The 26996-nt window shown below is 42.7% G+C and overlaps 1 protein-coding gene across 1 annotated transcript in view; it reads left to right on the top strand.

Moving 5' to 3' along the window:
- The window catches only part of TECRL (trans-2,3-enoyl-CoA reductase like), a 67793-nt gene that overhangs the window by 19900 nt on the left and 20897 nt on the right, over positions 1–26996 (top strand). The window contains exons 3-4 of the mRNA XM_010307264.2: positions 17561–17605; positions 18851–18954. Of these exons, the coding sequence (XP_010305566.1) occupies positions 17561–17605; positions 18851–18954 (149 nt within the window). The remainder of the gene's footprint in view (positions 1–17560; positions 17606–18850; positions 18955–26996) is intronic.

Raw genomic sequence — 26996 nt, 5'->3', positions numbered from 1 at the left:
AGCATTTTAAAACCAGCAGGTTCGCCCAAAAACCTGAAGCAGATCTGCACAACACGGAACAGCGGATGCCAAGCTGGCCTGGTGAGGAGCAAGGACACAAATCTCTCATTGCTTAGAAATCACAAGCAAGCCTTGTGAGAGGACCTTTAAGGCACATGAGGTACTAAAATTAATCCTTTAGCAGAGGAGGTCCTCTTTCCTTTCTCCCTTCCAAAAAGTCTGCTAAGGGTTTTCATGCTCTGAATCCACAACTTTCTTGTTTTTTAATGACATTTGAGAGCTAGTAGCATGCTTCCAAGAGCAAGGGCTTAAGAAATAACTCCATATTCTGCCAGGCCTGTGCTAAAACACAAGAGCTGGATGCAGAGCTGTTGCTGGAAAGGATGACTGTTTGTACTGCATCATGTAATTCCCTTCTAGAGGCTGGCTGTGATGTTAAACTGCAAGGCTCAGAGAGGTGAGAAAGGATGCTGTGGGGATTAGTCATTAAGAGCAGTACCAGGGGGAACGGTGACTGCTAAGCCAGTGCCTTGCCTACCGGCTCTGTATAATCAGGACTGTCTGATAACACTGTCTTGCTGAGAACCTGCAGTTCTTCTGATTTCTCCACACTGTCTATTACAGCTGGATTCTCAGGTTGAAGAAAGTTAATGAAATCTGTCAATTTTGATGCCTGGAGAGACTCATGTGCCTGATGAACACACCTGCTGGGGACTCACAGAAGCTGAATTATGCTATTTATGGTGCTCCCAAGCTGACTTCATAGTCTTGGCCTGTCAATCAATCAGGAGCCCTTCATGTGTCTGACAAACTGAAGAGACCCAAATAAGTTATATCTAGGGCATAGAACCTTCCAGAGGGATCTTTCTTCTGCCCTGTATTAGGAGATCAGGCTTTGAAAAAGCCAAAATTTTGGAAAGAGGGCCACAGTCTGATCCTGCCATGAGTCGTCTTGAGCTGGATATACTTCCCGGACAGAAAGGCAGCTACAAAGTCTATGGCTTTTAACAAATCTCAAACTCCTTTCTCCCTGTTTTTATCCTAAGTAGTTCACGCTAGCCCAGAGTAACAGCTCAAATCCATATATGAATGAGATTTCAAAGCGACAGGCAATATCCCGCTGTGCAGGCTGCCTGCCTGCAGAGCTCATAGGCCCAGCATTACGTCCCCAGTGCAGATTTGCAGAGTGCATTGGGTTGGTAATCACATCTAACTATTGTTTCCAATAAATTTTCCCCTCTCTGCATTCATAATAACTCAATTGGAAATTAACAATGAAGGCGAATCACTAGGGATGGGCAGTTATTGCAAATGGGCACTAAGAAGTAGAGTGATTTCATCTGGGCAAATTGCTCATTCATCTGTGTTGACTTTGTAAATAAAAATGACTAGATTAGGAGGAAACATGATACTTATTTCATCTTATATTTATAATTTATTTTTCTTTTGTCTTAATCACACAGAAGATAGCAAGAGAAGACTAGTTTATGATGTATTTCAGTATCCTTCAAATGACACAATCCTAAGCTCTTTTTATTTCTCTAAACTCCTAAACTGCTAGAAACTCCTTGAATTTCTTGTTACTGCCAGAGTGAGGCTTGTATATACCTAAACTCTTTACTTTTTGTTTTGCAAGGCTAAGAACAAAGCAACAGCTCCTGCCACAAAACTCAAACCAGTCACTACCATCTTCCTCCCCAGCTCACAATCAGAGATCTAATCCATGTGTAAATTGCTTCCTGCCTCTGCAGCACATGCATGTTAGAACAGAGACCGAAATTCTCACCTTGGCATGCTGCTTCAGCCACGAGGACAGCCTGTCCAGTAGACTTCATTTCTGATCTGCGCAGGAAGAAGTACAAGGAGGATGACCTCCTCTCAGCTTACTTGTGGTATATCTGTGCAAATCTCTGTATACAAAATACAAGAGCCTGTCTGCTGATACACGCTTGTGTAACTTGAATTTGTGGCTTAGCTGTCAAAATAATTGAAGCACACCTGTGAACCTGGAAATACTTTCACTTCTTTTGTAACAGACAATCAAGAAATGAGAATGGTGTCATTGACCTACACAGTTAAAAGGAAGATAAAGCCAAACTGAGTTAGCCTCATGCCTAAAAATTTACCTTTTACTTAGACCCCAAAATCTCTTTTTCCCCCACATTTATTAATTACAGAAAACCAATTCTGGCCAGTTTTCAAAAGGGACAGACAATGCATGGAGTACTCCAGCTGCCATCACAGTGATGTAGCCATCAGGTAGCCCCCCCCCAGAAGGTGCCGTGTGCTTCACAGGCACTGTATTGCATCCTGAGCTGTGGTCATAACAGTCCCATTTGAGCGCTGACTCATGTCTCTTGTAGACACGGCTAAAGCCCAGAACTTGCATTTGGACATCTCTAGCTGGGGTGCTGATGTTTGACTTCTTCCTCCCAACTATTGGACTTAATGAGTGCAAGCACCAGTCTAGGCACCTGCAGTTCACTTTTGCTGAGCATTTGAATCTCATTATAAATTATGGAGAAAGAAATATTAAGTCAGTCTGAAATGCATCTGATCAGATATCCCAGGAGTTTTGCTTTCTGAAATGTACATGTGGTTACAGAGAATATTTTCATTATGTACTGAATTAGGAAACTATGGATGAGGTTTGGCTCACCCAGCTGGTTTAGAAGCAGCGCACTTAGTAACATAGGACCTTAAGCAAGACTTTTAGGGTCAGATTTTTAAAACATTTTTGTCTTCTACAGATAACAATAGAAGCCAGAGGGCCAACTGGGATTTTTGAACTCTCCTGAGTCACACTGATATGAATGTGATGTTTAAGAGTTAGGTCTTTAAGACTTTATTCAAAACCAGTGGGAGTCATGCTATTGACTGGGGTGCGTTGTGTGCTAGACACTTTCTCCCTTTCAAGCTTCATTTTCCCATCTATAAAATAAGAATAATTAACCTGCCTTTCATCCACCTTGGGATCTTTTGTCTGTTTTGGCTGTGATCCCGTAAGAAACATTTGGGACAAAGAATGACTTAAATATATGCGTAATGACCTATTGAACCGGAGGGAGTAAAGTGTCAAAAACACAAAAGCCAGGCTATCCATTAAACGCTCATAGAAATAAGATGACCTTCAGAAAAAACCCATCAATATTTAAACCAGCAATAGAAAAAGTGAAGATCAACTCAAAAATTTTAATGGAAATTCACATTATTTCTCTCTTTTTTTTTTTTTGGCAGCTGCTGCATCTGATGTTATTGCATTTCATTAGCAGGATTACAGATATCATTTCAGATGAGTAACGTAATAAAAGAAAAGGCAGCGAATCTATTGAGATGTAGCTTGAAGCAGAACTGGCCCTCTTTGCTCTCTGGGATATTGTTCCCAGCTGAGATTTACAGGGCTCTAACAATGCATCACAAATGACATGCTATGTAAACAATCGGAGAACAAATGTGAGATGCTATTTAAATGCCTCATTAAGAAAAGGAAATTTCATAGCTAGATCCTTTGCTTTTCTTGCCTTTGCAGTAGATTTAATTGACAGATCTAGATGAGAAACAACAAAATTTGTTTATCAGAATTGCCTATTATTAGTTACAATGTGTCTCATATTAGTGCCTGTGGCTCAACTGAGAAAAGGACAGTGCAAGGCCCTACAGAAATAATCCAGGCCCTAGAGAATATCTAGTCTCAGGTAAAGTGAAGATTGAAAGCCTGATCTGTTAATAGAAGATGCCAAAGTAGTTTTGGTTTTTAAACAGCTCCTACATCAGTTTAAACTTGGGTGTTACATTTTTGTCTGAAGAACAGATTCCAGCGTTAACCTCGTGTTCACCACCAGATTCATGTGGGCTTAATGTTCATTTAAGGAATTCAAGACACTAAAAGTCACAATGGGTCTTCATGATTGGGAAAAGAATCTCATGTCCATTAATAAGGCAGATGTCTGTTGATTACGGAAAGGTCAAGATCTCTTTCAGGCTTTTAAATGTGCTCTGCATCTACATCAGGTTTTCCATAGGAGTCCCTGTGCTTCTGGACACCAGAGCTGGGCAGATGGCTTTACAGAAAGATCCAACAGTTTCTCTTATGAGGACCTGCATGGAATGGGTCTGCATGAAGTGTCCCAGGGACTTCTGGTGAAACAGAGCCAATAGGCACTGGATAACAGAAAAGGAAGATTCCCATACCAGAATGAGAGGAACCTACCTCCTTCTTGGAAAGCTCTGGGAGAGCATGAGAAAACAAATGACAAGGTCCATGGTGTCATCTCTGCTAGACAGGTTAGAGAAGAGGCAGCAGCTTCAGCTGGTAAGTTCAGACTTCCCCCAGGTTTTCTCTGCCTCATGGCTTCCCTGGATGTTCTTCTGCAGCTCCCAGCTTCTAGAGGGCCAATAGGAGATGTGATCTAAAGAGTAGCTGCAATCCTGGGGGTAGGGTCAGGCAAGCAGGACAAAAGCAAAGGAGGCTGTTCAGACCTGAATGTGAAAAACGTCACCCTGTGACAGTGACTTGTTTTGCATTTGTTTAGATGTACATTCTCTCTCAGTCTCTCTCTCTCATATTTATAGCCTGTTTATTTATTTATTTTCCTGTTCAGGCATGGGGAAAAAGAAACCCTAAGAACAAACAAAATAAGAAATCTTTCAAACAAAACTTGGTATTTGCCACTTTTTCAAGTTAATGAAAGCAATGCATCAAAGACAAGAAGCTGAACAAATGATTCACAACAAAAATAATGTAGTAAAGGGGAGTTCTGCCTCTTTCTAAATTGTCCCCAAATTGCAATGATATTGAATATATTTGCTGTTGGAAATCATTCACCATTGAAATAACTGATGTGCGACTTATACCGGATCTGCAGCTCATGCACAAGCTGTGCTGATGTAAAATGTGGGCTGGCCTTGCCCACTGTCTGGCTCTCATTGCTACCAATGGATGCTAGGTGCCTTTGCGCATCTACTTCTGTGTTCCAACCTTGCATTTAGTTGTTTCCAGTCCCTCAACCATGCTCCACCAACCGACATTAGTTTGAAACTAATTCCTATCCCCACCAATTAGTCTCAAAGTTTTCAATTAAGGACCCAAACACCTCATCTCATATCTGGGGAAACAGAGGCACAGGCATCTCTGGATCCTTCAAAAGACAGTAGAAAGAGAAACCAGTCTCTGAGTCTATGTGGTGTTTCACCTACTATCTTCCCTTTCAAATTATTTTCATCTTTTTTGAACATTTGAAAACAACAAAACATATACACAAAGAGAGGGGCCTCTGGAAGTGTGGAAATCTTAGCATCTAGCTAAGAGTGGATGGGGACTTCCCTGGAATATGCTCATCTTTAAGGACTGCAAGCCAGTTTTTCCTGGAGATAACCCCAGTATTCATTAGGTAAGAGCATTTGGGTTGCTGTATTCCCATGTAGAAAGCTGACAACACCATTTAGTTTGACCATCGCCAAGGACTGTCTTAATTTACACAGAAATGACTGTGTGGCAGCACCTTTGTTGAAGGAACATTTCTGATCCCTAAAAAAAATGGTATTATTCTCGAGGTTTTGAAGATCTCATAAACTTTCCATTTCAAACCAAGTAGCTGTGTGAGTCCAAACACGCTAGATTCAGTACTGGCTAGATGCCTTGATCTGAGGCGAGCTTTGAATGTGGCAAAGTGTAGCCACATTTCCTGTATGGTCAGAACAAGATTTACCACATAAAGATACAGGCATTTGAGCCTAGGGCAAAGGTGGGTGTTTCTGTGTGTACTTTGCTCCATTTTATTTTTAGATAAACTTTTTAATTATTTAGCATACACCTTAGAAAGTCTTAGCTTTTCCTTCACCTCTTTTGTTGTTGCTGTTGTGATTACATATATTAGATATTCGTGTAAGTCTGCAATCTAGACAACTAGCCTGTTTTCAATGCACACTTACATTTTGACTTGTTTTTTGGGTTGCATGGCTCATACTTTTGATTTCATATCAAAATGAATATAGGAGGTACCATGTTTTCCAATCAAGATTTCCAGCTGAGAAAGCTAAGTCATGCCTGGCATCAGTTAATGAGACTGGATTTTCTCCTTAAGGCAGGCAAACATAACTTCTTAGCTTGCCAACCAGAAGTTATCAAAACTTCAAAGAAAAGAAAGTTTATAGTGAAAATTATTCCATAAATGTGGATAGAAAGAAAATCTGGAGGTAGAAAAAGTAAAAAGATTTACATGGAAAAGCAGAGGCTGAAAAAGAACGAGGAAGCCAGTCACCGAACACGAGATTAGTTTTTTTTCTGGGTGTGAAATATACAATCTCACTTTCTCCATAAACAACTCTGAATTCTGAAACAAAAGCAGTGTTTCAACGGTATCAAAAATATTTTTGAAAACTTTCAACTAATTCTGCTTGCAAAGAAGGCGGCCAGCTCAAAAAGTTGTTACCAGAGAACAGAACGAACAGAGGTTATGCCAGTGATTTGCTTTGAATAACATGTGCTGCTCTGGTTTAAATACATACTAATGGGAAGGCAATTTTTTTTTTTTTATATTCTGCCATTAGAGAACAAGCTCAGAGTTCACAAACAGTCCAGATGTGTTGTGGCTTTAGCATTTACAGAGGAAAACCAGTAGAGGTGTTCAAAAGCCGTTAAGCGTTTGCTGTATAGATTGGGATGAAACTCCATCCCTCAAGTATCGGAATGAACATACCGAGCAATATCACCATAATCAAGTCCCTCCTGGGCTGTGTCTGTCTAACTGTGGAAAAGCAGTTTTCTGATCAGTTTGAAGCATGCTATACTTCTTTCTACATGTCTGCCTCGTGGTTGATGTGCAGACAGCCTGCCTGGGCTCATCTCCTGCTGAGAGACTGTGGGATGGTGGGTCCTGTGCTCTCCACACGGGCTACAGCATCACTCACAGCGTGCACAGGAGGCGACCTGGAATCAACCATGTTTGCTGTTTATCCTCACAACATCTCTATTCACTGGAAAGGTACTACAGCCTCGTTTCACAGCAGGGGAACTGCGGTATGCAGAGGGAAATATTTATCTTCTGTCATAGAGCTGAGATGGGAAGAGCAGCTTCCCAAGATGCTTCTGAGGCCTCTGCTCAACCTAATTAAGGCAGTGGGACGGGGGAATTAAACCAGCCCAAACAAACTTCTCCCAGGAAGGACATGGGAACATGACTGAGTCTCTGGCTCACATGCTAGTGTCTGATCTGCTGCCAAAGCAGAGCAGATCTGTGCTGCTTTTTCCTCATCGCTCGGGGAGAAACTACAATTTAGCCCTCTTATTAGTGGGGATTAATTTTCAGTGTGGTGAATTTACCAATGAATTTATGAGAAGTTAATTTGCACTAAGGAAGAAATCATGTCAATTCAAATGCGTTCAGTTAATTGTTGATGGCATTGGTGTGCCCATTAAGATACAAAAAACGTGTTGCTATTAGGGGTTAGCACGGGAATGCATCCTGATTAGATTAGAGGCTGGAGAAAGTGCTATCCCTGGACAGTCAAATATTGAAAGAAAATTATGCTTCATTAGCATATTTTATTAGCTAATTGACTAAGGAATGCTTTTAAAGAAACATAGCTAGAGCCTGGGGTATGACTCTCCTCTGACCAGTACATCTGAGGTGGAGACACAAACGAGCTTTGAAGACATCTTTGCTATATCAGCTGTGATTGTTGGACCACTGGGTACATTCTGACACTGGAATGTAAATCAGCAGGGCCCCAAGCCTGCTGTAACATGCGCCAGCACTGTACCGCATTCAGAGAGCGTGCAAGCAGCGCAGGGTGAAACAGCGACCTTGGCAGTTCTCTGCTCTCTGCCCCTCGTGCAGCTCTGCGGAGAGCTGCTACCTGAACATGCTTAGCAGTTGTGCTGATTGTGGCAGTATCCAAACTGGAGCTTTCTGAAATGAGGAGGCAATGACCTTTGTTACCAGTGTTCTGAAACACAGCGTATCGCATACCATCTTCATTGTGAGGCACAGCACTCTCTGTTCTCTCAGAACAAGGCACAGGCTGAACACGAACAAAGGTTTTAAAAGAAACGACATTTTAAAACAGGCTTTTGTATCTTATTGCTTGTGTTTTCTAAGACCACGAGGACGGTCAGATACCTGTGTGTAAATGCTCTGCTTTGCTGCCTATGAAACCCCTGGCTGGGTTGGCTACTGCCACACCAGTAAAGGCATTTGAGCAGTTAAGGATTCAGACAGACAGCGACTGATTTCATACACCACCAAACATTAAGCTGCATTTTTAAAAATCCCATGTTAGAATACGGACCCGCAGATAGAAAAGAAAGGATATTTTTAGTCTCTGAAACACATATTTAGTTTGTCAAATGTATGCTCCTTAACATGCATTTTCCAATGTTTGGGTTGCCCTTTGAATGAAGGCTTTGCTGACAGAGTTTATATTTAGGAAGAGAATCCTGCTTGAGTTCTCACATCCCCCTGATACCTCAGCAATTATCTTTGTTACCCTTTCCAAACTTGAAGAGACAGGAGAATCACAGACAAAGATAACTGCCAGAATACAGATCCTCAACTGGCATAAAGTACTCATCTGTCTTTTAATTGGGTTGGCATTTCAGAGCTAGAACACAACTGTCTGCAAATATGAAGAAAACTCAATGCTATTTTAGTGCCTGGATTACAGGGGCGCAGCCCTCCCTGGAGGTCCCTGCTCTAAAGACTCCCCAAACCCATCACGCAGAGTCCAGCTTCACCAGCCCACCTGCCCCCCGCCACCTCGCAGGACAGTGCTCGCCTCTGTGCACTGACCGTGTGTCACACAGGCGGTAAAGGCAGCGGGGAGCCCACGCGAGGGGAGCCCACGCGAGGGGAGCCCACGCAAGGGGAGCCAGCCCTGCTCCGGGCCAGGCAGAGCCCGTGCATCACGCTGCTGCGGCTGGGCACCCGCACCCGGCTGCTGTGCCCTGCTGCGGCGGGATGCGTTCAGCACCTCCTCACATCCTGGCTCTGATTAAGGGCAGCTCCTTATGGGAACGTCGTCGCTTCAAGCTCCAGGCTTGTCAGAGTTATCTATTTTCTTGTTTCTCTGTATTCTGCTCCACGGTTGTTATTAATGAAATAAAAGGTGAGCCTCATTCCCTTTCCCTTCCCTTGCCCACGCACATTAATTTAAATGCAAATCCACAAAGAAAGATCAAAATTAATTATACTTTCTGCAGCAGGCTACATGGAAAATTGAAATGCACAGGGCTGGCTTTTCTTTTTCCTTTTCTCTTTTTTTTGGAAGTGGAAAGGAGAAATAATGTAGCAAAAATATTAAAATACACATCTAAATGTGGCATGCTTGCTTGCTTTTAATTTCTGATGCTTTTTGCTTGTCTAAATTTTCACAGTTGCTTTCAGTGTCAAGCTGTTTCAGAAGGAAAATTGAAAGCTTAATCTGCCAGTGACATAAATTGACCTCTAAATGACAAATAATATTCTGTTTAGCACTAATAACAATTGATCTTCATTAAGGAAAAATACGCTGACTCTTAAGAAATTTGTCCATTATTGCCTGATCAGATTATAGCTAAAGTCTGAGATTTTTTGGGGGGGGAAAAAAGGCTGGGTCAGGGAGGGGGGAAGGAGTGCTCTGTTCCTCAACAAGTTCAGGCATTTATGTAAGTTTTTTCAATGAAAATGCAGTTAGGTGAATTTATGACCCAAGGTGCAGTGCAGAGTCCCACGGGCTGGAATTCCACATCTGGGTGCAGTCACAGCAGATTAACTGCTCGCAGGAACCAATGGATGGACAGGACTATCCTGTTTGCCAGATCCTTGGCAAGAAAAGCAAAATTCTGTCACTTTTTAAGGGAATGGCTACAGGCATTGTATGCAATATAATAATCTATGCTCTAGGGATGTTAGGTATACTCTGAAAAACCTTCTGGATCAGGCTCTGTGGGGCTTCAGCAGAGGTGCCTGGGGTAACAGTTACATGACTTTATGTAGGAAAAATGGATGCTCACAGATTTTAAGCATTTAAGGCCAACGGGAACAATCAAATGGACAGCTAAAAAACAAGCATGTGGCCGGACACTTCGTCAGGCCGGGGCTTACTTGCTTAGTAGTCTGTGGGAAGTGTATGTTGTTCTGCCCCTTGGCCAGACCCTGTCCTTAGCACTGTTGGTCTTAGCCAATGTCTGGAGATATCACTTCAGCCAGACTACTGCTTGCTCTACCTGTGCAAGTGGTATGGTTGTAGCTAGATGCGTTCATGTATCCAGAAGAAAGAAATAGATGCTTATGATCAAATAGCTCCTTTTTCAAATTCTACATGTCATTAAGAAAGTGGTTATTTGTGTCCCCATGGCAACTAGAGGTCAAGGTGCCTTGTAAAACACATGGCCAGAGATCTTCCCTGGAAAGCTTACAAATTGAACAAATCAGACAAAATACTCAGAAAAAAAAGCTGACAAAGAAAAGGGATTTATCCCTGGATATGGAGCCATTAAAAACAACATCTATTTAAATACCCTGCTGAGATTTTACTGACCAGGACACACTGGATGACTCTTTCCACTGACTTCTCATAAAAACATGGATCTAGTTCAAGACTTTGCTCCCGCTCTTTATTCTGATATACCATATCAAAGGTCCTTCTACGAGAAAAACACAGCCTAGCTGAACAATCCCGGATCCAGCAAGTGCCTTCCCAAGCCCAGCCCTGTTCCCTAAAGACTTGGGGAGAGGTGGCAGCAGCGTACAGTCGGTAGCCTGGCCGCTGTGAGCCCGGCCGGGCTCGGGAGCTCAGTCCAGTGCCAGGCCAGTACAGCTGGGCAGTACCTGGAGGGCACCTGGTTAGAGCTGGTCTCTGCACTAGTCCTGAAAAAAAAAAAAAAAACCAGGTGATTGTGTTGGTATTTAGCAGGCCAAAGCAGCAAAACATCTTTTCGTCTGCGGCCAAAAAAGGCCTTTTGAGTGGGGCCATGTGAAGAGATGCTGGGGCCTTGCTTGCCTCAGGCTTGCTGCTGAGAGCTGCAATTCCTCGTGTGGGCTGGTCGTTCAGATTGCTGTATTCAGCGGCTGTCATTTTTTACAGTGAAGGTAAACATAGTAAGTAATAGGTTCAGATACTTTCTCTCTTGGTCTTGTGGCCCAGCTTAGGTTTACTGTGGTTTCTTAGGCGTGCTTTGCATAATGTCACCATGCTCAGGAATCACTCAAGTGCAGAGCTCTCACAATAAATCCCACAGCCTTTTCTTCCAAATAAAAGCAGAAAGCAACAGCTTCAAGTCATTTCAGCATCCTGCTTTCCTGCTGTCAGCTCAGCGAAGCAAGGGTACGCAAACTTCAGTCCAGCAAAGGCTGCAACTGTCAGCACGGTGATATCTCTATTCCTGTTTTCTCAGAAGCGTTCCTGAGAATGCTCAAACACACCTGCTGCAGCCAAGAGAAACGCGGTTGCGCAGTTCACATGAGCAAATGCTGTGACATTTCTCAGCTAATGTGTAACATTTTGTGATCATATAAGGGATATTGGCGCCGGTGCGCTCCTCAGAACTTCCTGTATTTCTGCAAATTTAAACAACATGCTGCTGCTGATTGATTATAGTAATTTTGTTGTTCGTATCATCCTATTCATATCATAGCAGGTATTGCTTGTAATTATTAAGGCTATTTGTTATTAGAGATGCATGGGTGGTGAAATACAATGAGAAGCAAACAATTTAACTGATAATAAAATTAGCTGTTCATGGAAAGTCAATCTGCTAATTATCTCCAAACTGTGACCATCAGCTCTGTTTTGCATTTCTTAGGCTCCTCGCTCCCCAGCAGCATAGCTTTTGCAGGGCTGCGTTCTGAGGAACACACTGAATTTCCCAGCAAGAGAGGTCATCATCATGCTACACGTTTGCTCTCATACAGGTTCACGTAACTGCATAAGTACTTTGTGACAAACAGGCATCTGATTGTGTAATTTACTACAGAACAGCCAGCACAGTGAAGAATTTTTATGGAAGGTTCTTTATGGCAATGAAAATTAGACTGACCCCTTCAATTTCATAACCATTGGAGAGCACCTAGTACTTAGGTTTCTTAGTTGTTAAATTTTCAAAATCTCTTGTGATGTTTAAGTGGTGGAGCACACATTAAGGTCAATTTGAATCATGTGGATAGAGAGTACATTCAGATGCTTTTAAAAGTGCATATGGGCTTTTAAAACTGTCCTCAGCTCCTGTGATTTTCAGCTGATTCATTTACTGAAATTCTAGTATAAATGCAGTGAAAAAACAAACTGTGAGCAGCGGGACCAGTGGAACTTGGTTTTCAGTGCATCTTTGCGTAGTGGTATTGGCAGCTGGGCATGGCGCTGAGGCTGTCATTTTAGCAAGCATTTAGATGGTTTTTTAATGGCATCTGCTTTTTATATCCAGTATTAATAGGTGGTGTCATAGTTGAGTATGGTCAAATTAAAGGTGGCTGTCAGTCTGTATATGTCCTGTCACTTTGCTTATGTTTTAATTTTTGTTTTAAATACTGGCAGATACAACAAATAACCCTATTTTTTCCAACAAATACCATCCTGTGTTGAAAAACTACAATGTTTTAAAGGTAATAGCATTAAAATATTTTAACTGTTTTTAAATAAATGTATGGATTTTTTCAACAAAGTTGGAACAGATTCCTGACAGAAAAGATGGAATAAGGTAACAAAGGCTTAAGACTCATCATGAATGATGACTTCCTTCCAGACTAAAGGAAGCCTGTACACATAGAAGGAACATTGTCTGAATCATAACAGAAATGATTCATAGAACTGTAGGACAGTTTGGATTGTAAAGGACATTCAAATATCATCCAGTCCAGCCCCTCTGCCATAGGCAGGGACATCTTTCACTAGATCAGGTTGCTGTGCGAAGAAGAATGACATTGATGACACTTAAAATCAAGGAGTTTGTGAATAACCTTGCAGCTGAGGAATGGGCAAAGCTTTCAGGTGCCTACGCGCATGCAGGTGGGGAGTGACCATACTAAAGACTGAGACAGTCACAGAATCACAGAACAGTAGGGCTTGGAAGGGACCTCTGGAGATCATCTAGTCCAGTCCCCCTGCTAAAGAAGGATCACCTAGAGCAGGTTGCACAGGATCGCGTCCAGGCAGGTTTTGAATATCTCCAGAGGAGGAGACTCCACAACCTCTCTGGGCAGCCTGTTCCAGTGCTCGGTCACCCTCAGAGTGAAGAAGTTTTTCCTCATATTCAGATGGAACTTCCTGTGTTCCAGTTTGTGCCCACTGCCCCTTGTCCTGTCACTGGGCACCACTGAGAAGAGTTTGGCCCCATCCTCTTGACATCCACCCTTTAGATGTTTGTAAGTGTTGATGAGATCCCCGCTCAGCCTTCTCTTCTCCAGGCTAAACAGACCCAGCTCTCTCAACCTTTCCTCATACAAGAGATGCTCTAGTCCCCTAATTATCCTCGTAGCCCTTTGCTGGACTGTCTCCAGTAGTCCCCTGCCTGTCTTGAACTGGGGAGCCCAGAACTGGACACAATATTCCAGATGTGGCCTCACCAGGGCAGATTAGAGGGTGAGGATAACCTCGCTCAACCTGCTGGCCATGCTCTTCTTAATATACCCCAGGATACCATTGGTCTTCTTGGCCATGAAGGCACATTGCTGGCTCATGGAGAGCTTGTGGTCCACCAGGACCCCCAGGTCGTTCTCCACAGCGCTGCTTCCCAGCCCATCAACTCCTAACCTGCACTGGTGCTTGAGTGTAGGGTGCAGGACCCTGCACTTGCCCTTGTTGAATTTCATCAGGTTCCTCTCTGCCCAATTCTCTAGTCTGTCCAGACAAACATCCTTCAAGAGAAAGATAAGTCAGGAGGGTGGAAATAATCAAATAGGAGATGAAAAAGCAGGAAGACATTTCAATAGCTCTTCAAACACACTGCAAAGAAAGGAGCCAAAACCGTTCTACACAAATGCTAGAAACCTAAGAAATGTGATGGATGAACCACAATATTGGCTAAATATTAGAGGATATAATATTGGCTAAATAGACCTTTTGATCTGTGATGGCCATTCTTATTTTCTAGTCAGCCTATATCTGCTTTTTCAAGTCAAAACCGGTCTGGGATATAAATGGGCTGAAATGTTATTTTTACAACTTTGTTCCAAGTGTGAAATGCATAGCCAAACCCGTAAGCCTGCATAAAGGAGCTGAACAGCTCTGCTGAGCACAATATACAGAGACTGTGACCTACTGAGTACCATGTGGCTGAGCTCTGATGCACCATCATAATGTCAGAAAGTAAAAATAACACATCTGATCTTAGAGGGAACGGGAGTTACAAGATAAATTTCAGTCACCCATGCTCTTGGATTGCCATTAATCCCTGCAGTAGGCACAGATGGAAAGTGTTAATAAGAATAAACTGGGAAGTAAACCCTACTTAAAAAAACCCAAACAACCCTGGAAAAGAGAAACCCTCCAACTTTAGATTGGAAGCAAGGGGAGCTTTGCCAGGTGTGGGAGTGCAGAGAGACCTTTGAGTGCTGCACACAGCTGCAGCTGTGTCTCTGTCTTTAGTGAGTGCTTGTTTGCTCTGTCTGGGAGCACACACTCTCCACATGTACTTCTGAACTCCTGCTGATGGCAGGTGAAGCTAATCGGCCAGATAGAACTGGCTCTAGGTATCAAAGAGAGCTATCAATGCCCTATTCTGACAGGCAGTAGCAAGAATTAATACGGGTAGTAATTAGTCACTGCATTTGGCTTCTTTTCACTATTAAAAGAGACCCCTTCTCCTATAGGAATGACATGAATATGTATTTGCCAGAGTCAGGCTGGATTGGAATGGTTTCTGGCATTGCCAAATAGAAATCCAGAGCTGTCCCAGTGAGAGCTCTGGAGGATCATCGTGGAAAATGCTCGGTCACAGGAAGAAGGCAGGTAAATGGTGTCAAGTGGGGCCAGGGTTCCCTTGGCTGACTGCTACCAAGCAGTGACTAGGCAAATCTCTGATGCCTAGGAATGTGTGGGGTTTCCTCTCTCTGAAATGAGTCTCATCAGGCTGGGAGAGCAAACCAGCCAGACCTCTGAGACTTCCCAAGGAATAAAGTGGGATCATGCTTCCCACCAGAAAGCAATGCTGGTTTTTGCAGGACCCCGGGCAGCTAAGACTTGGGAACAGCTCTGCTAACGTCTGCTGCCAGTAAAGATTGAAAGTGAGAAGCTTTCATGTTCAGACTGAAACCAACATACAAATAGAGATGTGTTTGGACTTTGTCCCCCACTCCATCTGCATAGCATTTCCACTTGACATTAGCTAGTAGCCCCCCACCAATAGTAAGAGCTGGGAAGGAACATCTGAACAGCTAATTCCAGGTCCTTCCAGCAAAATACACACAGCACCCCAAGGATGGTCTGGAAACCAGAGAGACACAGTGGTGTGATAACAAGGTCACTGCAGACAAGCAGCAGCAAAGGCACTCTTCCATCTGTCTAAATCTTTGAGTACTTTTGAACATAATGGTGTACTGAGGCTAAAGGACTGGAAATGTGGGATGACGTGCTTAGACGCACAACCTCTATTTGCCCTTGTGAAGATTACGAGCCATACCTAAAAGCGCATTGCCACAGGATCAGGTAAATTGGCTTTTATTGAAACATACTGTAATATGGGGGGGGGGCAGGGGGGTGCTGGGAGGGAAGATTCCAATTTAACACAAGTACATTGCATTTCAGGCTCCCAAATAACTATTGATATCTGCTGTCCTGGAGCAAATCATATCTTCCTTGACAAGTCAGACAGCTGCTCTTTCTCTATCTTCCTTTTGTTATCTTTAATAGCCATGGTTTGTTGTGGTACCTTGAAAAAAATGTTTGCGACTCACTTGATGGATGTCTCACCTCCTGCTATTAACCCGGGTTCATAGGTTCATCTAATGCCCATTCTTGCCTACAAAACTCAGACCAAGTGTTTTTGAAATAAGAGTGTGCTGGGTGCCACTGCATAAGAGGGGGGGAGTGCACACTGTGTACAGCTTTCCTTCCCCTCCAGCTGGCAGCCGGTGGGGTGAACAAGCTCTCCTGATCACCCTAAAATACAGTTAAGGTAGAGGCAACCTCTGGAGCTCATCTGGTCCAGGATCCTGCTCAGAGCAGGGCCAGCTTTCAAGTCCTATAAGACTGCTCGGGGTCTTCCCCAGCTGAGGCCTGACTATTTCCAGGGAAGTAGATCCCACAGCTTCTCAGGCAAATGTTCCCACATTTGATCACAGTCATTGTGAAGAATTTTTTCCCATTTATTTAAGGTATGGGAATGCTGGTATCTTAAGTACAGGAATACTAACAATTGTAAGATAGGTCTGAAGAAAACCATGGTGATATTTGACCGATTTCAGCCAGACTTTGAACTGAAAAGACAAAGCAAATCTCTTTCAGGCTATCAGCTGTCCTAAGGTGTGTCAAAGGAAATAAAGACAAATGCGGTAGAAATGGCTGGGGGTGGTGATAGTGCAGCTGTTCCTTCACTTTCCTCTGTCAGACTTTGCTGCCCCCAAATCTCAGTCAACCCTATGGACTGTGTCAGGTCTCCTCGGGCTGCTCCAGGTCAGCCCCAAAATGTGCCAGGTCAGCCCTAAAAACCTTCAACAGCAAACCAAAGTGTGTGTGTGTGTGTGTGTTAAGCTAAGCGTCTTTGCAAGGCAAAGGAGGAGTGCTTGTATTGTCCATTCACAGCTGTAGGGGCACAGCCTTCTGCATACAGGCATTACAAAGAGCTGGACAAGTTAACAATTTGAGCAGCCATGATCCCTTCTGCAGTCTTTCTGTGGCACTTACCCACCTGCCTTGCCACTGAGAGAAAAAAATGCTGCTGGAGACCTGTACCTGTTTGGACAAACTATTTTGGGTTTCTGTCCAAAATCATCAAAGGGCACCTGATAACAACTGCCAACTGCTAGCGTGCATTTAGGAGCAATCTTTAAACTACAGCATTTAAAAATCTGCTTCTAGGGAACATCCTTAAGTTGACAGGTATTGTGGAAGTCATATGTAACCCAGTATTAGCTACCCAGGTGGCTCTGCTTTTTGTGTCTCTATTTGCCTGATTAATCCATGATTAATAACTAGTGCTAGCTGTACACCCCTAGTCAGGTATTTACATTCCTAAATGGGAAAAAACAACCCCTTTGGACCAGACTATAGAACAAGCATCACTTTGGAGGGAGGGGCAAGACTAACACATTTAGTATAGAGTTTTGGCAAATATAGTAATAAACGGCCCTCTTCGTACTTCCCAGTGGTGCACACCCATGCCCATTTTTTGTGTACTGATGGAGCATTCAGCATTGAGATTGGCCCTTCCAACTCTCAAGTGGGGAGAAGGGATTTCTGCTCTAATGTGTGTATTGTGTGGTCCTTCTGGCTCTCTTGTATTGTCCTTGTACGGCTGAGACTGAAAGAAAGGAATTTTGGTTTTTAAATCTCACATTTGTAGCTATATCAGCTAAAAAGAACACTAACAGAAAGAGAAATTTAGATCCTTCACCATGAAATTAACAGCCATGCTTTGTGATTTGAACAGGTCCCCAGTGGTACCCTTCCCGTGTTGGCCTGCAACTAGAACGCAGTAAGTATTCATATGGTTGAATATAGACACCTAATGTATTACTAATCCTCTGGCAAGTTCTCCTTCTAACAGTATTGCTCTCTCCATATGTGTTATTGGGTGAACTGTTAACACTTTTGCATTAATTTATATCAATGATTAACTTATTAGCTTTCTCATTAATAGTCTAATGGTTTTCATAACCGCTAGATAAAAATATTTCAGAGTACAGTATATGATCAAATAATGATGACAAGGAAGTTTAAAACCATTCACTCACTTCTCTCACACACTGCATTACCTGTTTTAACACTTGCTCACAGCCTCATCAGAAGATGCAACTAGCTGCAGGAAGCAGCCTCTGGTTTTGTGCCTGTTCTTAGTGGACATGGCAGCGGGACATGAAGCTGCCACAGCATTTGGTCTGTGGACACATAGCATTGTAAAGCCCTAGAAAATTAGGGCTCAGCACCCGGTGGAATTTAGCACCCTCGCGGACAGTCAACAAACATATATTGAAAGGGAGACACAATACACAAAGTGGAAAAGAGAAAAGAAGTGTTGCAGCCATGACAATGCCCCATGCCAGTGGCTGTTGAGGTTTCCTAATATCCAGCTCACTGCCTTTATTGAAAAAAAAAGACAACCAGATATTGCCATTTTGTATCTCTGCCTGTACTCTAGGTCTATCACGACTGGAAGCAGATGCCTCAGAATACTGTAAAAAGTAATGTAATGCTCAGGTACATCTGGTCTGCCTAGATCAGAGAGCTTACAAAGAAATCTTGGACTGCAGGGCTTTGCCCAAGAAGTTGTGCTCATCGTAATGGTGCCATCTATTGTAAAATAGCCTGAGAATGTAAATGCTTCAGCAAAAGATATCGGTGAAGGGGACACTGCATAACATTGACTTTTCCATTAGTCTTGCAAGACAGAACAAAAAGTGCTCTGTGAAGTTGTCATGTGTGATTGCATGGCATGTCTCTAATGGTCTAGATTAACAGAGATAGCATCGTAACAATTGCTATGCATTGCCACCCCGTGTCATGTCAGCCTAATACTTTTGTTAAAATAAGAGGAGAATAACTCTCATAGAAATGCTCTAAGTTGCTAACCTGGAGAATAAGTACCAAGTCACCAAAATAAATCAGAATACAAGTTGGGCCCACACCTTGACCATTAGCAGGGCAACCTACGTGTTACGCTGAGCCTCTGAGAAGATGCGTGTTGTTCATGCCATCTCCTCTTCCCTTTTTGCCATTACAGATGGGCCCTATTTGAAGGATTCCATTAACATTCAAACCCTTGCTGTTTCCTCCATCATTACTCTGTATTTTACAGACCTAGGTCAGCAGGTCGGTTGGACCACAGTAAGTATGTCCTTGTAACAATCAACATGATACATCTTAATGTACAATGTGTTTTACCATCAAATTACTCCAACTTCCTCAGCCTGTCCTTCCCTAAGTCAAATGGTGCAATTACTTTATCAGCAGTCAAAACAGAATTAAATGGATATGAGCCAAGTTATCAATGAGCTAACTCTGACATCCAATTAAAGATTAGAAGGTGGACATAACAATATTGCCTGAGGGAAAAAAAATCAATTTTTAAAAACATTTTTAGCTTATCTGGGGTTTATATGCCTGTGCAGGACCTGTAGCCAAATACATTCATTTGCTGCAAGGCTCCTCAGCTTTGAAAGTGGAAGGTATTAAAAAGAAAAAAATGGATTTCTGGTGATCTTGTTACTAATGCAGGAAAATTATTGGATGGGAATGTCTTACTCTTTGTTCACCTAAACAGTTCTGAGAGAGCGGTGAGGCCAAGGATTCCAGGCAGAAGATGCCCAGCCAGGCTCAGGAGTCCCAAAACTTCTGAAGCTCTTTGTAAAACAAAAGCATTTGCCATGAGCAACAATACCTGCATTATGCTGAGGGTAGAACCACGATCTGTTTTTACTTCTGGTCTCAGTTTGACTTCAGTTATATTCTGGTAAGCAGGTGTTGGAAGGTCAGGGTGGTGGGAGAGAGGCAACACATTCCACCCAAATGGGGTCGTGGGGAACTCTAACCTTATGGGCTCATCTAAGCAAGGACAAAGTGAAAGATTCAATTCTTTCACAGCCCAAAGATAGACGGCAGAAGGGTTTGAAAGGACAGTGAAGGAATGGGAGGTAAAGAGACCTTTCCAACATCCTGCAACAGACATAGGTGGCGGAGCTAAAAGTAGGCTTGCTACTAGACTGACCTAGCTTTTGCTGTAGTTTGCATGTACTGCGTTAGCTGGAGTAACACACAGCCCACATCTGTATATTGGGTAACGAGATTTCTGATTTCTGCAGTGAGAAACATGAATAAGATAGAATTACAGTTTCTGAAAGCCATAAAAGCCATGCTGAGTCTATTCATAGCAATGGAAAGCAAACCACCAATTGCTTCCAATTCCTTTAATGAAGCAAGTGAGTTTTTGCTAACTGGCATCATGGCTATAGGCCAAATAATTCGATTCTTACCTTAGGCAGTGCACAGAGCCCACCCTGCGGTGACCACAACGCCCACTGTCAAGCCACTGTCCTTCCTTGGCTGTGCTATATGGATGGAGCTTGTGAGTGTCAGGTCTTTAAGCAGCTGGCAGATGATAATATTGTTTCCTTTCTCCAGTAGGTCACTATGGACTACAGGAAGAATTACTGCTAGACACTTAGAACAGACATGCTATTTCACAGCTCCTTATCCATTAAACAGTACACTCAAGGTGGGTGTTACTGCCAGAACTGCCCTTGACTTTGGAAAGAATCAGCTTCTGGATCAGCACTGTAAAGTCACATATGCATCCGACCTGCTCAAGCTCAAGTGCATTTCTCTCTCTCCAGGGAAGCAGACTGCCCTTAGCAGTGAAAACTCTGGGAGGTTTTAGCCCCTATGAACAAGAACACGACCTATATTTTTCCTTCCTAGTTCTAACAACAGGAACCAAATCCCCAGGTGGTGACAAGCAGTTTACTTCAGTGGAGTTAGAGCAGTTCACACTGTGTGACCTACCCATTTCAGTAGAGGTCTGTGAGTTTACCAAGGCTGAGGCTTTACCCCACTGATTGCCACACTGATTAATGGCCAACTGGGGCCATACTGATTAGTGCTAGTTGGGTTCCTGTTTCTGCCCCCAACCCATCCCATCACCTCTCAACCATGGAATGTCCTTGCAAAGCAAAATTGTGAGTAGTGCAGACTTCTGTTTGGTACGACTAAGTAATCTGCAAGAACCTTATTTATTCTCTCCTTTCCTGGTGGTTTATGTAGCCTAAGACAGTAACATAACTAAAGCTTAATATCCCATTATAAATAGTGTAGTTATGACTAGGCGTTGATACTGCAGGCAGTGGCATTTTTTTTTATGATTTAATCTGTGTGTGCAGAAAGTTGACTCCATGAGTTTCTGAATATTCATGTTATCCCGTTCTGTTCCATATTCTAAATTGTCTCCATTCTCAGCAGGAGAAATCTTCTTCCTAGCCACATCATATAAACAGTCAAGAGATTTTTTTATATTATAGCTAATCTATAGCAATAGATGAAAAGGAAGATTGTATTCTAACAATAGCAATTAAGGATGCATTTGTACACAGGATGTGCAGTTTTACTGCCATTTTTACTGTGCTTAGAGCTCCCATTCTCCCATCCCCCTTGATGCTCTATCAGATTTATGCACACAGTGAGAAATGCTTCTGATTTAAAGGGTTGACATTTAAATAAACAAGGCACAGAATAAAAATATTCTTTTCTCATCAGCGAAATGATAGCTGAGGTACAAAGGGCCACATTCAGGTCTGGACTCCAAAAACAGACACAGAAGCACATGGAGATGTGTTGGTGCTCCAGAGGTCAATGCATTGGGCATGGATCTGTCTAGGAGAAAACTAAGCACAGAAGTGAGTCCCCTAGGGCTTTGTCACCTCATTGGAGATCACACTTGAGATGCCCACTTGAGAATCAAGATCACTAAGACCCCCAATGCTGGGGATTTACACCAAGACAATGGGCTCGTGTTTTTTAAAAGGGGAAAGAGGTACCCACCTCCACCTCCTGGGAGCAGTACCCTCTCGAGCCATGTTGTAAAATAAAAGATGATGCTGTTTTCTGTTTCCAAACAGTTTGGGTCCTTAAGTCTAGGAGCATATTTCTGAATCAAGAAACATCAACTTCCCTTTTGGACCATGCATGGTCTTTGATTTACAGTCCTTGTCACGTTCCACCTTGGTGGCTTCAAGAGTTTGTCATCTTCTGCTGTTACTCAATCCCTCTGTTGGAGGCTGCTTCTTTGTAGGAAGGATGTTTCCCTCTCATCCTCAACCTTCTTAAAACATGGTTGCACAGTGACTGAAATATTTTTGGGTGTTTTCTGCTGTGAAAGGCCAGACATCCCCTGGGCTCAGGCAGCACCACAGCTCTGAGATTGGTTGACCAGATTTCAGCAAGTTCCAGAGGCTGAGTTGCTTTGAGGGAAGAGAGGGGACAAACTGGGGTAGGGGATTTGCAGTTCTCCTCCAATAGAGCAATTACTTCTTAATCTCTTTTGAGAATGAGGCCCTTTCCTGGGATAATGTGGGTAGAAATCCAGCCTCAGATGGCTCTTTTAGAAGAATGGAGGCCCTGAAGGCTCATCTCCAGAAAGCAACTGAGGGAGAAAACAAAACCTGTTTCTTAGTATCATGGATTATGTTAGAACTCTCTCTCTACTCTGCCTTCATTTTTATAAAACAAATATTATCTGAAACACATAATTTACTTCTGCACAAGATTTACCAATTCCTTTACCCTACCTGGAGGGGATAGTTGAGGTTTGCTGACTGATGCTGCAGAGATACTAATGGGAACTGAGTTTACAGATCTGTTCTATATGCCTCCTGCAAAGATTGTACCCCAGGGGTGTTTGAAATTCCCACCACTGGAGTGATGGGTTTTATTTTTAATCTGTCCAATTTTGGGCCTAAGCATATTTGACAGAGACCTATTTTTATATATTGCAATGTGGCATGAGGCTGAGAGAGCTGGGTCTGTTTAGCCTGGAGAAGAGAAGGCTGAGAGGGGATTTCATCAACACTTACAAATATCTAAAGGGTGGATGTCAAGAGGATGGGGCCAGACTCTTCTCAGTGGTGCCCAGTGACAGGACAAGGGGCAGTGAGCACAAACTGGAACACAGGAAGTTCCATCTGAATATGAGGAAAAACTTCTTCACTCTGAGGGTGACCGAGCACTGGAACAGGCTGCCCAGAGAGGTTGTGGAGTCTCCTCCTCTGGAGATATTCAAAACCTACCTGGATGTGATCCTGTGCAACCTGCTCTAGGTGATCCTTCTTTAGCAGGGGGGTTGGACTAGATGATCTCCAGAGGTCCCTTCCAACACCTACCGTTCTGTGATTCTGTGATGTGACTTTTTGTAAAATGGCTGGCATTTTACCACTAAGAATGCATACTGCTGCTGTATTCAAAAGGAAAAAGAAAACTATTCTTCCTGCTGAAATTCAGACTTCTGTTAACACTTCCCTCATTTAAGCAGTGGTTGCAATTTCTGATTTATCAGCTTCTGCTGTCTAGTTGCTACCCAGGCAGGCTACCAGAAGGATCAAAACAGAACTGAGAAAACAGCATAGAACTGTGAAAAATATATTTTACCTCCAAGTCTGTGAATTTCATAAGATTAACACTGAAACACAGTACTTCAGTAAATATTTTTTGTAACTGTGACTTAAAATTAGGGATTACTTAAATACTTTGACTCCTGTAAGCCTTAAAATACTGAGGCTGGCAGCAGAACTGCTCCATTTGCTTAGATTATCATTCCTTAGGTTATGCATTTTTTTACTTTGTGTTTGTACAGTTCCCCCCTGCCCCATACCCTCCCTATATGACTCTGATTCCACACAGCTCTGTGATACAAACAAATAATCACAGATAAAAATGGGGAGACCTTATAGCAGCCTTCCAGTACCTGAAGGGGGCCTACAGGAAAGATGGTGAGGGAGTGTTTATCAGGGAGTGTAGTGACAGGACAAGGGGTAATGGGTTTAAGCTGAAGGAGGGTCGATTTAGATTAGATGTTAGAAAGAAATTCTTTACTGTGATGGTGGTGAGGCACTGGAACAGGTTGCCCAGAGAGGTTGTGGAGGCCCCATCCCTGGAAGTGTTCAAGGCCAGGCTGGATGAGGCTTTGGGCAACGTGGTCTAGTGGAGGGTGTCCCTGCCCGCAGCAGGGGGGTTGGAACTAGATGATCTTTAATGTCCCTTCCAACCCAAACCATTCTATGATTCTATGATTCTCTCTGATTTGAGTTACCACTTCACTAGACTTCTGCTGGTGTCAAACAGAGCTGACTGAAAAACGGAATTGTATTTAATAGGTTTAAGATGATGTTATGCATCATTTTTCTGGAATAATTTCAAATTATCCAATGAAAAAAAGATTCTGCTCAATTTAGAGATCTAGAGATTAATACTTATTTAAACCCAAGAACATTTTTGAAATCTGAAAATCCACGCTTTCACTAATTGGTCTGTTCCCTTCTGGCTGGCAAGCAAAATAATCACCAAGTTAGACGTTGTGGGCAATGAACAAGAAGGCAAGAGATCAATGTTTGAAGCTTTGTGGTTATGTATAGCAGGTGTACAAAGTGAGGAAGCGCAGGCTGTACTGAATAACAAGGTGTGCCTGTTCTCTCGAGGGGAAGGCAGTGTTTCGGTCAGCGTGGTTCTCTCCTCTTACACAGTGCACGTGTACTGAAGTTTTTCTGTTCTGTGGGTGTGGGTGGGTGGTGAGCAGGGGAGGAGCAGTTCGTTCTGACTGTGGCTGGCAGAGGTCATTCAGTTGGTCCTGTAAATGTGGAAAAATCCCATGAAGTCTGTGAGATGAGTATGATACGAAGCAATTTATGAGTATTAATGGGTTTGAAAAAGAGGCAGCCAAACTGCTGCAGACTCATTTTTCTCCACCTTCTTTATACCAAGGTCAGCTTTGGGCTTACCATGGTGAGCAACTTAAGATGTTTTCCCTTCTTTGGGAATGGAAGAAGAGACTTCAATAAAGGTTTATAATCTCTCAATGGCATATAGAAATACAGACAATTATAACAGAAGAAAAAAAGACAGGATCTGAGGAATTTGAAGGAGTGGGAGGGCTGGGAGTCCCACTAGAAAACTAGTGGGCCAGTGTGAAGATGATAAATGTGAGAAATCTCATATGATCATTGCTTAGGAAGGAATTTGAGATCAAGGTAAGAGAGAGAGCTGAGGATGTGTAGGGATTTATCAGTGGAGAGCGTCACTGAATATATTTCTCAGTGGATACATATCAGAGCTTGCATATTTTGTGCCAATTCAAATACAGTTAGTTGTGAGACAGGACCCTAGAAACTGAGTAACATTTTCAGGGAATTGTGGGTACCTGGAAAACTTAGCAGCACTGCCAAATAAACAAAACATGTGATTCTGTGTAAATCTGTGAGTGGCTTAAGAATGACTACAATGAAGTGCCAAAGAGGGAGAAATCCTCAAATGGTTCTTCATTGCTAAATCTCTTGGATCAATAGGTAATTTGATCATAGAAAGTGATCTCCAGGAAAATAAGAAGTTGCTATTTCCTCTGCAGCCCCTTTTCCAACTACAATTATTTGTCATGCAAAACACCTCCATTTTAAAGCTAACAGTTTGTACTTGGCAGACATTTCTGCTTGAACATATATTACACACAGTAAGTGTTGCTCTACCTTGGTAGAGCTGGCCAAGCCTTGAGCTGATCCCAGTCAAGTGCTATGAACTTTCCAAACATTGTAACCTTTCACAAAGGCAAACTATTGGTCTTATTTTTCATTTAATTAAGTCTAATAGTTTTCAACCTCCAGGGTTATCAGGAGAGAACAGCTTGCATTTGCCTGATTTCTTGCCATGGTTTTATATTGTTTGTGCCTCTCCTTGGGCCACATACACTTTTGGCTCTTTGTTACTGCCCAGTGACAGCATGAAGTCAACTGATAAGGGAAGAGGAGAACTCTGAAACTGTCCAACTGGCTGATTTGGATTCCTCAGATGCTGCTTCTAATAAGGCAGTGTTGCAATAATTTCTCTTGGTCTCAGCAACAAATGTCACAAGCTGACGATGAACCATGCCAGCATGTCAATTTTTCAGGTGTCAAAGGGAGTTAGAGAGCTACTAGGAAAATTAACTCTGAGGGGTGAATGTTTTAGTTGCTGTTGAGCACAGTACAGGCTGCAGAACCTATGTGTAAGTGTTTGTAATAATACCCTTGAGCTTTTACTGCGTCAAACACAAAAAGAAGGTGGAGACAATTCAGTAAGCATAAACAGAATGAGCTGTTTCTTTCAGTTATACACAACTTTATGCTTAAAGCCTTTCTGCTACTTAAGGAACAAAGAGCTACTTGATGTATGGTGCTGATTAAGTGTAGACCCTTTCCTATTTGTATTCAGAGTAACTAGGGAGGTTGACAATTTGTCAATCTATGCAAATTTGAGAAAGTTTAGTCCCTCTAGAATACATAAGCCTGACAAAATTATTTTGTATGGGAAATTTTTGCCCAACTCGATACTGGGGCAAGGAAAGCACACAGAGGAGAGTGAAGCAGAGAGTGAACCAGTGTTTGGGAGGACCAGGTGCCCCTTTGTCAGTCTTTGCCCACCTTGTCTGGTGACCTTGACAAGTCACTGAATTTCTCAGTTTCCAGATCTGTGGCAAGAAAATAACAGTTTTTTCCTCTTTGCAAAGTCCTTTGAGGTTTCTAGATGAAAAGCACTGTGGAAGAGGTAGTTGAGGTTATTAGTAATAGCCAAGTGTTTAAAAGCACTATTTCATTTAGCTATCTACATAGCAGATGATGGATATACATTTTAAAATGATACACATTATAGGGCAGATGTCAAAATGCTGTCAAAGCCCCATAAAGATTTGGCAGCAAATCTGAACTCACATTGGTATTTGATTACAAACAGAACTCGAGTGATTTGCTGAATATGTATAGGTACAAACATATGTAACATGCAAACACACGTGTGCATAAGAAGAGCATTTGGTAATTTGCAGTAATTTTCCATTTTGAGTAAGAAACATGCAAAGGCTTGTGCTCTCAGGGGAGTATGAAGTGGTCTGATGCCACACCAGTGATTTCAGACAGCTCGGTCTTAAAAGGGACAGGAGGAAGCTGTGATTTCACCTCCCTTTCCCCACAGAGGGAGCACAGGCCTGGCTCAGGGAGAAACAGCATCCGCCACTGTTCTTTCCCCAGCTCCTGAAGCTGTCCTGAGTCAGCTGCAATTTGCCTATAAAATCCTACAGAAAATCCATCCCTATCTCTGGTATTTGCAGGAAATATTGAGCTGCAGCCTGAAATACTCCCAGA

The sequence above is a fragment of the Balearica regulorum genome, chromosome 4 (assembly GCF_011004875.1).
Source record: "Balearica regulorum gibbericeps isolate bBalReg1 chromosome 4, bBalReg1.pri, whole genome shotgun sequence".
Classification (NCBI taxonomy): Eukaryota; Metazoa; Chordata; class Aves; order Gruiformes; family Gruidae; genus Balearica; species Balearica regulorum.
The sequence above is the reverse complement of the archived record's forward strand: the minus strand, read 5'-3'. Positions and strand labels throughout refer to the sequence as shown.